At 37.1% G+C, this 13,707-nt stretch overlaps 1 protein-coding gene across 2 annotated transcripts; it reads right to left on the bottom strand.

Annotated features, from left to right (window-relative positions):
* Positions 1-358: 358 nt before the first annotated feature.
* Positions 359-13,309, bottom strand: LOC147864919 (uncharacterized). 2 transcript variants are annotated; one of them, XM_087317578.1, is made up of 14 exons: positions 12,867-13,309; positions 12,398-12,638; positions 11,684-11,858; positions 9,443-9,526; positions 9,112-9,353; positions 8,649-8,868; positions 8,455-8,534; positions 3,201-3,285; positions 2,138-2,269; positions 1,945-2,058; positions 1,285-1,329; positions 1,118-1,202; positions 977-1,030; positions 359-799 (listed from the first exon to the last, which is right to left on the bottom strand). In XM_087317578.1, the coding sequence occupies exons 1-14, from the start codon at positions 12,895-12,897 to the stop codon at positions 672-674; spliced, it is 1,716 nt and encodes a 571-aa protein (XP_087173704.1). In that variant the 5' UTR covers positions 12,898-13,309; the 3' UTR covers positions 359-671. The 2 variants fall into 2 exon arrangements, with proteins under 2 accessions (XP_087173704.1, XP_087173705.1); XM_087317579.1 differs by having other exon boundaries at positions 12,398-12,635.
* Between the last annotated feature and the right edge of the window lie 398 nt (positions 13,310-13,707).

Genomic DNA, 13,707 nt, shown 5'->3' with positions numbered 1-13,707 from the left:
AGAGGAAACACATCTGCATACAGTGAGGGGACAGCATCCCAAGATCTATGTTTTGGAACCATCAGGATGTTCTTGACGTGTTTTGTCACCATCAACAATGTCTTGACATGTTACCTTGTTTGTATAAATTTAAATACCTGGTCTAGGAGAAAAAAAACATGTTAGTACCAACTGCGGAGACATATTGACTCTCTAATTACAAGTCTAGGAGAAACAAATATAGGTATAATATCCTATCATCTTAGTTTACGACAGAAACAGTCTACGTGTATATCCAAATGAATAAAAAAAATCAGACTAGGCATTCATCTTCCAATATATATTAAATTCACACAAGAGCATGTTAGAAAGACTTGAGGGTTCAGAAAGTGACTCGACTCATTCTGCATTATTAAAATCAACTTCTCAATTCAGAGCAAGTATATACAGGTGCTTGCATGTATAGATTCAGCGTTCAATATGTTCATTCTTCACATGCTTACAGAGGATGTTATCTTTGAATGACAAATATGGCCCTTATTTGGAACATTTGGCAAGACTGCATTCTAGTCTTGCAATTTACAGAAAACTGGACAACATGCAGACGAGAAAGTAAGTATAGATCCCACCATCGTAGCATTATATGTGTGTATGGTATCTGTTCCATATGGGGTTGCAAAATTGACAATATCTTAATCTTGGTACGTGGGTGTCTTGATTTGTTGCGATAACAAAGAAATGGCAGTATAGCCATTTGGTGTATCTCCGTACTCCATCTTCATGCTCAAATCTTCACCATTAGTGACGAAACCATTGCCGTCTGTAATTATATATTAACATCCTCAACATTTTATTCACTTTCACATCTGAACAATGAAATACAAATGATTTACTGGGTTGGGTGCTTTTGTTTCCCTTATAGGGAAGGGAATGTTCGCAACCAAGGGTGCAGATAAAACCACTAGACCCCAACTAATAAACTCTTTCTTGCACTTACCGAAAATTGAAACTATTGATCTTCTTTTAGGAGGACTCTTCTTTTTCAGCTCTCCTAAGTCAAGAAAATTAACTTTTAAGTATGCTTCTAGTCCTACTTTTATCAGTAACATTAACAACTGAGTGACAGTTTGCATTTTACCAACAGCGGTAGAGTGCATTGAATTAAAGACATCTGAGCTCTTGAATGTATACCCTACGAAATTTGCATCTTTTGAAGGCAGCATCTACAATGAAAAAAAATTATTAGTACCTCAATAGTGAATTGTTATGACCAATCTTTATTCATGTTTGTGATTGAAATAATACCTTCCTCCATGGTCCAGATTTAGATGTCCTATGCTGGTTATCCACCTGTATCATCACAAATTCTGAGAACTAAAAATTTTGTTTATATGCCCATTCTAACGTCACGCACCAGAAATTCTACATAGGGATTTTCTCCAGGGACCATACATGCCTCAAACCATAGTCAAATGGGACGAGGATACATGGTGGACAGGCCAAGATAGGGGGATCAAGAAAAACATGTTACCAAACTGTCAACTACTAAAACTGATTGTTTCTCTCAACACTCCACTCTTTTTTTACTCCACAGTCCAATGCTTTCGTTTCTTACACAGCATCATTCATCATTGTTGCCCCAGTGACTATGCACCAAACATAATCCTATGTGTAGTATGCCAGATCAAGGTACTAACATTGTGTCATTTAGATCTTCAGGACAGTCTTAGCACATCTAAACTAAATGCATGATATACATAGAAACATTTACTTGGATACATTGATACATTGAAACCTGTTGGCAGGATAAACTTATTATTATAGTGCATATATGAGAATTTCCATTTGACATCACGTACACGGTTTACTTAAAATTTTGTGATACATGAATCCAAACTCAAAATCACTCATACGGAATAACAATTTGAAAATTAGAGATTGTTTCAGGAAGCCATAAATGTATACCTCTTCAAATTTATCAAAGTTCTGAGTGTCTAGTTCACCGTTTACTTGTGGTTTATAAGCAGCCTCCATGTTGTAAAGCTGACTCCATTGTATGCCTTTAAACCATGGATGATTCTGAAAAAAAATAGTTAAAGAATAACTGATATTGTCATAGAGTTTAGCATGTTTAAAATAGAAGCAAAATGATTCCAACCTTGATTTCATCAATGCTTCCTGTACCGAGACGATGATCAACATCACAAAGTAATCTGCACATCAAGTGCTTTGCTTCTCGTGACAGTGTCAGTTCTTGAGGAAATTTCAAAGAACTCTTCCAGTTAACGATCTGATCCAATCAAAAGTACAAAACTCAGTGAAAGCCCACAACTTTTACTTTTAAGAACTTTTCAGTGCAACATATATTTGTTTCAAAATCTGAACCAAGCAGTTAAATGAACAACGAAAAACTTCTCAGCCCAATACATCAAAAAATTTAATAAAAACAAGTGGTTGAGGCAAGAAATCAAGATCAGATTAGAAAATGTTGCCATCACACCACAGCACATTTCTAGAGTGGTTGCAAGGAATGTATTTTGGGGATTGGAAATGGGAAAAGAGACAGGACCAGGATCAAAATTGCTGCCCTTGGAGCAAAAAATAGAAATAAGAACCTGAAAAGGTCATCACTTGTTATTATAACAAAACTGTAATTGGATATTTACACACAATTTTAAAAGTAGTATGTTATATTATTGATGGCTAATCGCAAAGTGTAATGAAATTCCAAAAAGACCATGAAAATGACCATGACATCAATGGTCACCATATGTGGATTAAACAAGGGACTTCCAGAAGCTTAGATCCTCAATTCCAAATAATGGATCCATCATAACATTTGCAGGATTTTTGGATAGGCTCCTCAGCTTCTATCTGAGAAACTATTTCTACAACCATTCATGATAATGATATGAAGCTCATTTAAAATGTTGGGGCACCTTTACAATTCATTTTTTTCAGTACTTGTTTTGGCTCAGGCTTCTTTATGTTTTAGTGGTCAAGTGACCTAATGTTTTGCAAATGTTTTAATTCTGTAGTTTATTTTAACGATATGATACCTTTTACAGAATGAAAGGACAGAGAGCATAAAAGATAGAGATATATAGATACATAGTGGGCAGTACAAAAACTAGTCACTGCACAATACAAGAAGTATATCCATCACAAGCTGCACGTTTGTACAATTACTTTAATATAAAAAAAGGTGTAAATTTTCATACCTTCCAACAAGTTAACATTGGATCATCAGAATAAAAGGGTGGATAACCAATAAGCATCTCATACATAATTGCTCCAAGTGACCACCTGAGAACCAAAAATATATCTCTCTCTCTCTCTTGACATAAATGGATCAACCCACTAGAGTCACTCCCATCTAAAATGGTGTACTACAAAGAACACTTCATGCACTTCTCTAAGTTAGGTTTATTGTACGACGCGTTCTTACCAAATGCGCTAAGGGCTACCATTAGACAACTTAGAGTATCATCTCACCAACTTGAATTGAGAATGGCCGTGCTAATGGAGTCCCCAGAGAGGAAAGGATATTAGATTATGTCACATAGAGATAAAGAATGAGTATCACTTTACATGCGAGTGTCCAGGTTATGTCAAGATAAGGGAAAATTACCAAGACATACTAGGACCCTCTCCCAACTATTAGATACCCCAAATATAAAGACTCTAGGTTAGTATATCTTAGAGCTAAACCAGCATAGAGAGAATAAGCTACAAAATGTTAACCATAACCTTTCTAATATTCACCAACATGTAACCACTGAAAGTTTTCAGGGACAGGAGGGGATGATGAACATGGACAAACCTACACCACTCGGCCTCTCCCTCGCTAAAGCAGAAACCAAAGAACAATCAAACGCCCTCCAATACTGGGCTTCAGAATCACTCGTTGTGCAAAACCAATTAAGAAGATAAAAGAACATGAGTTACACGGCCTAGAAGCTATGGTTGGGATACCTTTTACATCGGGACCACGGGCCACACCAATATCAAAACCCTTTGACCTCCCACTCTTTTTCGAGAGACTTGGATGGAAATGAAACTAGTCCTAGCACATAACTATTTCCTTTATAGAATATGTTACACCATAATATCTTTTGCACCATACTAAAACCCTTTTATCTATGTTTAGTTTCTTTTATTGTCGATCATTGGTTACACATCCCATTTTGTTGTAACCAATTGTCTCATGGGCCAAATTTGGTCTTAGAAGACATTAATCTCTCTCTCTCTCTCTCTCCAACCTCATCAACAAAGAACAATCAAAAGTTTTTTAACCCCGTCACTCCTCATGTTACAAGTCAATCCAAGGCTACACAAGTGGGCTCCCCATCAGAACATTGCAAAGATGTTATAATAAATCAGGAAATAGCTATTTGTCGTGCATGTAGGCCCCAGCCTTGTGAACTACTATCTCACCTCCCTTGTCATCAACAAATAAAGTTCCTTATCACCCGCCATTGTAGTTGCTTCCCTCACTTCAGACATCTTTCCATTTTGAATCAACCTATGTTAAAGATCTTTTGAAGACAAAAATTTCAATCTATTTGATGAGATTCTTAAATGTACGATAACAAGATATTTTAGTCCCTTTTTACCTTTTCTACTTTTTTACTATTTTATTTAGTTACATTTATTTTGGTTTTTCCTCAACGACGAGGCAACATTTCAAGATGTAATCTCTGGTTGGCCTATAGGCCATTTTGGCCTCTTAAAAAGACGTTAACATATTTTCCTTCTTCTTTCCCTCTCCCTCTCATTGATCTTTAGGAGACCTAGAGATTTTACATTTTCCATAAGGATAATATTTTCGAATTTTGTCTTCTAGAAGACCTCACTCTCTTCATAAGAAGATTGATATCAGAAATAGAAAAGTTCACAAATATGATATTCAAAAGGCACAAATCATGACAATTTCAATTATACAAAAAAAGAATGCAAACTATTGAAATATTTTTATAGAAGCATACTGTCAAGTCAGTTTTTGTTTGTAAGAAAAGATTGTTGAAAATACATTGAATGCTAAGATGCCCAAGAATAAAGCGTAATATGAAAGGTTCATGTATCATAAAAATCAAAGAAGGAACTTGAAGGGATAAAGTTAGAGTCGTGTTTCAAAAGTAGAAAAATGTAGAAAAAAGCAAGGCATGGATACGAAGATTTAGATAAATAAAAAAGCTCATGACGTCTTTAACCGATATCCAAATTTCGAACAAACTAACACGAGAGCTTTCCAAAATATCTTGTATGAAAAATTTGGGATTATAGAGGAGAAATAGTGGTATAAAAAGCCTCACATAGACTCAAGTATATTTTAAAAAAAGGAAGCAAGAGTAACGCAACTAAAAACCTATAAATAAGAAGGTATTCTTAGCAATAGGGAGAAGGAAAAAAGAAGAATAGAAGGTCTACATCAAGTGAGAAGGAGCTTGTTGAAGAAGGAAGGAAGAAGGAAAGTTTGTTTTCATTTAGAGTCATAGAAAGAAAAGATGTTCTATGGAGTTTTGTTTGTATTTGTAGTCTAAGAAGTTTGTATTGTTCCCCTCGTAGTATAATATAACATTTTTTTATCTTCCTCTTCTCTTCTCTTCTCTAGCTCTCTTCATCATATTTTCTACTATTAGGGAACAATATAAACTTCTTAGACTCCAAATACTAACACAACACCATAGAACTCCTTTTCTTTCTATGACTGTAAATGACAACAAACTTTCCTTCTTCCTTCCAACTTTCCTTCTTCCTTCTTTCTTCTACCAAGCCCCTTTCTCACCTCTTGTAGACCTTCCATTCTTTTTTTTTCATTCTCCCTATGGCTGAGAATACCCTCCCATTTATAGGTTTTTGGTTGCGTTATTCTTGCTTCGTTTTTTTTAACTATACTCAAGTCTAAGGTGTTTTTTATACCACTATTTCTCTTCTATAATCCTAAATTTGTCATACAAGATATTTCTGGAAATGTCAGCTTTTTTATGCATCGTTTTTTTCAAAATTTGGATATCAGATTGAGCTTTTTATTTATCCAAATCTTCGTGTCCATGCCTTGCTTTTTTCTACTTTTTAACACTTTTAAAAAATGCCTCTAACTTTATCCCTTCAAGTTCCTTCCTTGTTTGATTGTTATGATACTTAGAACCTTTCATATCATGCTTTATTCTTGGACATCTTAGCATTCAACATATTTGCAACAATCTTTTCGTATGAACAACAATTGACTTCACACATACCAAAGGGCAAGATGGGTATTGAAGACAATACAGATGGTGGAGGATAAGCAGCCATGTTTTAAGGAATGTTGGACAAAGCCAGCAAGGATGATGCATGGGGGAAGAGGAACCCAAAAGGGACATACATGAGCCAACCATGCATCACCAACTCATACCTCATTCTACTACTAGTGATACTCATACCCACCTTGCTCTTCACCACCTTCATACAAGTTTAATTCATTGACTTCTAAACCAGGACCTATCACCCTTGCCATTAACAGATAAACACCATTATCACCAAACATAGAAGGTGCTTCCCTCGCTTCAAAGACCTCTCCTTGGTTTGGTCAATGTTGGAGATCTTTCAAAGGCAGAAGAGGCTCTTTGATACCTTGTATTCAGTTATATTTATTTCGGTTTGTTGTTCTCAAAGACAAAGTGAACATTTTAAGATTTGGCCTCCTAAAAAAGGCCTAACCTAGGGGAAAGTCTTAACTTTTTTTGAAAACATGAAACCACGTCCAAAATTGCACCATATGCACTATTTCACTCTCTCCCTCCCCCTATCTCACCCATTGAATGACTATACTGATTTCCATGAATCTCCCTCTCTCCTATTTGTCTTGCTGTAACCTGTGCTTGTTACAGAGCTTGGAGAACAAACTCCCAAAGAAATTTTATTTTACAAAACTCTCCAACAGGAACACTGAGAGGGAGTCCTGTATCAACACTCATATCTGTCGTTAAACCTGGTTAAGAGGCATGGAATAAATGGGTTGGATTGGAATTTCTAATGTCATTAGTAAACCTCCCTCTCCCTCCCTTCAAAGGGAACGTTGAGAGGGGCTCCTGTATCAACAACACGCAAACCTCTCGTTAAACCTGGCTAAGAAGCGTGGAATAGATGGTTTGGACGGGAATTTCTATTGCGAGGGATGATTATCAACCTTCCCATTCAATCTCCTCCTCCCTATCTCTCAGGACCTCTTGAGAACAGCTAGGGACATCTTCACATCAGTTAGAGATCTCTATGATAGAACGGATCTGGCAACCATGCCATCAGGATATGAAATAAGGGGAGATACCAATGCCTCTTCAAACAAGGTTTTGGCCCACTTTACTAGGTAATGGAGATAAAAAGCACAGAAAACAAGAAACAAAATCACTACGCAAGCATTACCCAAAAGCAACCAAACAAATACTAACAGTCTACAGATATAAAGATCATCTATTTGAGCTGTGTTCCTCTGCATTCGTCTATCAACTTAAGGTGTACATCAAGGGGAAACGTATGATCAGTATTACCTGTACACGTTTTCCCACCTCAAATGATGTAGGAGTACCTTTCCTGTTAGCAAAACACATCGTTCTGTCCATAGCAAATCGAATATCTATCTCAGTCATATCCAATGTGTCTCATATCCTTCGAATATTGTTGAGGTACTTGGATTATGACTACTCAATCCTGTTGAATATGGACAAGCTAGGTGAACCCTGTAAATCAGCTCACACTGGGAAAACTTAGTCATCTACTGCTTTCATGAGTTACTCTCGAAGACGAGCATCTAAAGATTGTTTTGGCCTCTTAAAGGACAATAATACAGCTCTCTCTCTCTCTGTGTCATGTTATTACACAACACTGAGCTGATTCACAGAAGCACTGACAGTACATAGAAGCATCAGGGACTGATGTATTGAATATGGTGTATCACAAAAACCAAACAGTGGGGATTTGACAAAGCTAATTAAAAACCTTATGAATAACAGACTGATGTATTAAATTTATTGTATAGATATATGTTTATGTATGAGGTTAAGAGATTCAATTGCATACAATAATAATAATATTATTAACACATATCAAAATGCCTAAGGGAACCTGGTATCACGTAACATCCAGTGATGGTGCATGCATATTGTCCTTTAATGCACGTAGAGTCCTAATTTCTAAATAGTTGCATCTAATCTAAAGAGAACATAGACCAAAATGACGAGATCACTAATCCAAAATGACGAGATCACTAATCAAGACTTCAGACCCTTGTAACATCAATCCATGCAGGCTTCATTGTCCCATAGCAGCCAAGCAGTCTATGAGTTTTAGAAATTTCGCTCCTATATGTAGCTCACATTCAGGAGTCTTGTTATCCCAACATGACAATAAACTTTAAATACTCTTCAGCTTCACATCTTTCACTCCCAGAAAAATGATTCAATATGTTAAGCAAAGATTGTGGGAGTGTTTCCTTACCAATCACATTCCATACCGTAACCCTTTTTTGATAGCACTTCAGGAGCAATATAGTCTGGTGTACCAACAGTGGAGTATGCCTTTAAAAAAATGGCATATAAATTAAATTTAACGTGGGAAAATAGACATGAGTAAAAAGAAAAAAGTAGATGTCTGCAGTTTATCGAAGGCATTGAATGGCAAGAGGGAATTACTAGGGTCCTCCTATTTAATTTCCATCGCTGCAACTGTTCTTGTTGGGTAGGTGAAGATTGAGCTCGTTGAGCAACTCCATCAATGTCCATATCTGTATTGCTCAATGCCTCTTCATTAAACAGTGACATTGCACTGCAATCTAGTGGCTTACAGAGACCAAAGTCAGATAATTTCATGTGCCCATTCTTATCCAACAGAAGATTGTCAGGTTTAATATCCCTGCAATACAAATAAAACGACAATTTTAGTTTATCATCCAAATTAGAGATTATCCAACAAGAAATCAGACTTCAAAAGAAAGAAAAGCATGCATTGACACAACTGAAAAGAGCAGGAAATTAGAGTTCATATAAAGCATAAAGAGTGGCATGTCAAATTTATTTATAGACCTCTACAATTGTACTAGAATTTTATATGTCTCAATGGATGAGATTATGTTAATGTTACAGCTGGCAACTTTACCTGTGGATGTAGCCATGTTTATGTATTGACTCTATTGCAAGAACAGTCTCTCCAATGTAAAAGCGAGCATCATCTTCTGTCAACGTATCTTTCCGTGTCAGAAGTGTCATCATGTCACCTCCAGGTAAATATTCCATGACAAGATAGAGGAATTCTGCATCTTGAAATGAATAATATAATTTCACAATACATTCACTGTCAACCTCTGCAAGCAGATTTCTTTCAGCCCTGACATGTTCCACCTGTAGAACAGAGTCCATAATGCCAGAAATAAATAATTGAATTAAAATTTTTGAGCTTAAGAGTTCCAGGAATACAGTTAATAAGCTACCTGTCCACGACTGAGCATCTCAGACTTTTTGAGTTTCTTCACTGCATAAACCATTCCAGTTGACTTCAATCTACACAACCTGACCTGGAGATTGCATGAATTGTTCAGGAAATGTGCAACAATTATGGAAGATCACCATATCATTACATTTTAAAAAATGTTTGTGGGCTGTCACATTTGCACATCAGCTAGGCGTCCACACACATGGAAGAGAACAATATTAACCATTATCAGCAAACTGTTCATTGGTTGAAATCATTTGCAGCCTCAAAGGCACTCAACCATTATCGTGTTGCTCTTGTCACGACACTCATTCTTTATACCCTTGATCCATACACAGAAACATCTTTCTCACGAATGACTATCTTACATCAAATCAGAATTCATCAATAATGTGCAGAGAAAGAGAATCTCCTCTCATTGGAATTTGATGTATCTAGTGTAGATATTGTGTAAATCAATGAAAGTATTCTAACCTACTCAGATTCCCTCCACTTTCATGCTTCCTGATATCTTATGTTGTTGCAGTTCTTCACCATTGTTTTACACCAGACTTCCTTGCTGCTGGGATGAAAGACAGAAGGTGGAGCAGAAGGTGAGGCAGAAACTAAAGAATTGACAGACAAGGGCAGCAGTAAACAGATTGGGATGAAAATGAGCCCATGGAAAGTCATATTAGCATACTATGGCACCACCTTAACAAGCAATGGACCAATTTCAGGAAGTTTTCTGCATATACTTAGACACATTCAGTTAAATCTTCAAAGAATTCAATTCTTATTTGACCTTATTCTTGTTAGGTTCATTTCTCAGCACAATGAATTCATTTCTAATGCATGTTCTCTTGCAATTCGTCAGGAACCAGAAGGCTTTGATAAGCAAAAGTAAAAGCCTAGATTGTAAGGTGAATGTATTGTGAAACAGACCATGAAAAGGAAGAGGAATTCTGCATCTTGAAATGAATAATACAATTTCAGAATCTCCAGCACAATTTGAAAAAGATCATAATGAATGATGAGGTCCTCATGTATGCTAGCATTTCAGTAGATGCACAGCACTGATGATAGGGTTCCAGTTTCTATATCATAAAGGTCATACAAAATACTGATCCTCAGTAAGAATTGATAGCAAATAAACAACTTCTCAGTTACTTGATCAGTTAGACTTTCATCAAAAAACTACTTCTTAGTTACTCTTACTGATCTTCCATAAGAGATTGCATTGAATAAAAAACTTCTATCTATTACCAGATTCGTGGAAGATTGATTCATTGCCTTGTTTGGAAAGAATTTAGACCTGATGGAGCAGATTGGTGAACTCAAAGTGAGGTCTTCTGTATGGATACAAGCAATGATAATTCAGCTCAGAATGAAAGATCGGAAATAGGGCCATTGTTCTTTATCACTGACGTTATATGCCCGTGTTGACCATGGACTCAATGCTCAAGTCGTTATGAGATCAAAGTTACTCTTAATGATCCTTCTCTGAAGAGGCAATACTGTCTTCCACCATCCTCCATAAGAGGATGGAGGAAGGCAAACAGAGGATGGTGGAAGACAATATTGTCTCTTTAGAGAAGGATTTAAACCAGATGGAGCATGTTCATCAGGCACATTGATCAAAGATGCTGTAGTGATGTTTCCTCAGGAAATAAGAGGACACAAAGAGAGCCCTTGCTCCTTAAGGGAAAAGCCGACCATTGCAAATAAACCTAGCCAGAACTCAAAGTGGCAGTCCCATCCAAAGCAGCAATCCGGCTGAGAGTGAGCAATGAAAATAGAGTCTATTTGTCACGAACACCATCTGTCCCTGTCTGGACCACAACTCTATTTTTAGGAAGGTTTAAAAATACGTTTTTCTTTTATTACTCACTTTGACCAGGTAACAGAAGCAGTATTTGTAAAATTTTCAGAGACATTTCTTTTTCTATGAGGCAGCAACTGTATAAGCCCTAGAAAAGCAGAAATCCATGAAGAGATTCTTTTTGAACCCTAGGGTTACTGATCGAGTATTTACAGTATTCAATGACTGGTACGAAGACGGATCCGGATAATCTTCCACAAAAAATTGTGTGAGAAGCACACATGTGCTGATGACCGTTTAGTTATCCAACAAACTAGGTGGCGTTATGCTCAAAACAATTCTGATGTCTGACTAGCAATTATTGATTTGTTAAGTTTAGATTTTCTACAACAATAATTCACCCATCACTGAACCTGATGTGCTAGTCAGAAAGAATACCTCACCAAAGGCGCCTCGGCCAATTATAGTTAGTGGTTCAAAGTCATCAACACATAGTTTCTGTCTTTGCAATCTCATATGTTCTGTTTCTTTTCTCTCAAGGTCCTTTATAACGTTTTGGTGGTCCTCCTCTGAAACACATGCCTCCTTGAGTTTTCGTTCTAGAGTCCACCTCCTATAACCAAAAAAAGATGAAAAATAATATAACCTGTTGAGGTTTGACTAAAGGAAGATATTTGGTTTAAGAAGGATGATCAAGAATGTATGTGTCAGCAGAAATCGTGAATAAGTGGTACAGTATTTTACCAACTTTAAGGAATATTAATATAAAATGGAGGATGAGAAAATCATTGATAGATAAACACAAATGTTTTGAACCTTGTATATTTAGAAACTTCTTTTCAATTTATACACATTGATATATAGAATGGTAGCTAAACCTTCATCGCAACTATGGAAAAAAAGAATCTGAAACATATTAGGTAGACATATAAGACACTATTTTTGGTACCAGCTATTCCTGCTTCCACATTATGTAAAGACAGACATGGGTCAGTGAACATCTATTGAAATATGCCATACTATACACAATATCTAGTATCACGAGTGGTATGTCAATAGATGACTTGTGATTTCATGTATGCAATTTAGGATATGAAAATCCATAAGTCACTAGCATTTCTAATGATTTAATAAATAAAAATATATGCATACCTTTCCTTCCTTTCTTGCATATTCTTCTTTTGAGCTCTATAATGATTCTCGATGTACTGTTTCGCAGCAGCAACCTTTTGTCTGGTCTCGTTTGATGCTGGAATTTCTTCTTGCATACCTGGCCTAGAACTAAGAGAAGAATCATCAAGAGGCATGGTATCATCGTCTTTGTATTCTTCAGCCACAATTTTAAGGGTACTAAACCTTGAACTATCCATAATCTCCCGATCTTCCATAGCTGCTGGAAAAATCAAGTACTTTGTAATTCCAAAAGAGATAAAACGAGGCCTACTGTGTACTAGTGTGCACTGTAAAGGAATGTGTTTAGCCTTCAAATGTCATTCTCCATGTTGTGTATCACATTCACATTTTCAAAGAAAAGCAAAGTCTTTCCATTTTTACTGCCTTATTTAATCAAAGGATCCTTTTTTGGAGCTACTGGAAGAAGAGGTGAGCAGAGAAAATGTACCTGAGGGTTGATGATCAGAATCTACAAGCATGAAAGCTTTGCAAGCACGATTATACAAATTGACCTTTGCTGATGATCTGAGAACGTGGAGAAACGTCAAACGCCATTGCTCCTCTTCCTTTCTGAAAGACAGGTGTTTCCTGAGGATACAGATCGGGGGGAAACGGAAAGGAATTCCCAGCAAATAGATGCGGGGTCGAAACGGCAAGAAATTTCCCGGCAAAAGGCAGTTTAAGAGGTCGAAACGGGGACAATGTAGAAAGGGAGGAAGCAAGAAACGGGAAACGGAGAGAGAGAGAGAGAGAGAGAGAGAGGAGTAGCGTCTCTGCGATTTGGAAAATTCAGAAGTTCGAAATTTCAAGGATGTGGTGGAATGCTGCTGGCTACCGCCATAGCCAGGCTGGAGAGACAGGCAGACAGACAGAGAAAGAAGAAGAAGAAGAAGAAGAAGAAGACTGACAAGCCGATTTTCTTATCACTGTGTAATCGTGTGTAATCGAAAGCAGAGCCAAAAAAGAAGAAAAGCAAATTTAATATGGTGACGTGGAGACCCGGGCGAAAAGCAGAGCCGGCCACGTCAGCTGAAACGGCCAGCTCGGAGCCTACTCGGGTGCCACGTAGGACGGCCTCCGGGCCACGTCAGCCCATGAGCGTGTGTGGCTAGCCACGTGGCACGAACGCTGATGCCACCTCCAGCTCTGATGCCACCCGATTTGGAACAATCCATCACCGTTGATGCCCTCCTGCTCTAATCCAAACTCCTTCCACTTTTTCTTAATTATATTAATACTACTACTAATAATAATAATACTATGGAAGGTAAGCATTGCACTCTCAATCA

This window comes from Azolla caroliniana, unplaced genomic scaffold (assembly GCF_043228905.1).
Source record: "Azolla caroliniana isolate FFs.n. ecotype wild unplaced genomic scaffold, voAzoCaro1.0.p SCAF_4, whole genome shotgun sequence".
Classification (NCBI taxonomy): Eukaryota; Viridiplantae; Streptophyta; class Polypodiopsida; order Salviniales; family Salviniaceae; genus Azolla; species Azolla caroliniana.
This window is presented reverse-complemented; position numbering and strand designations above follow the sequence as displayed.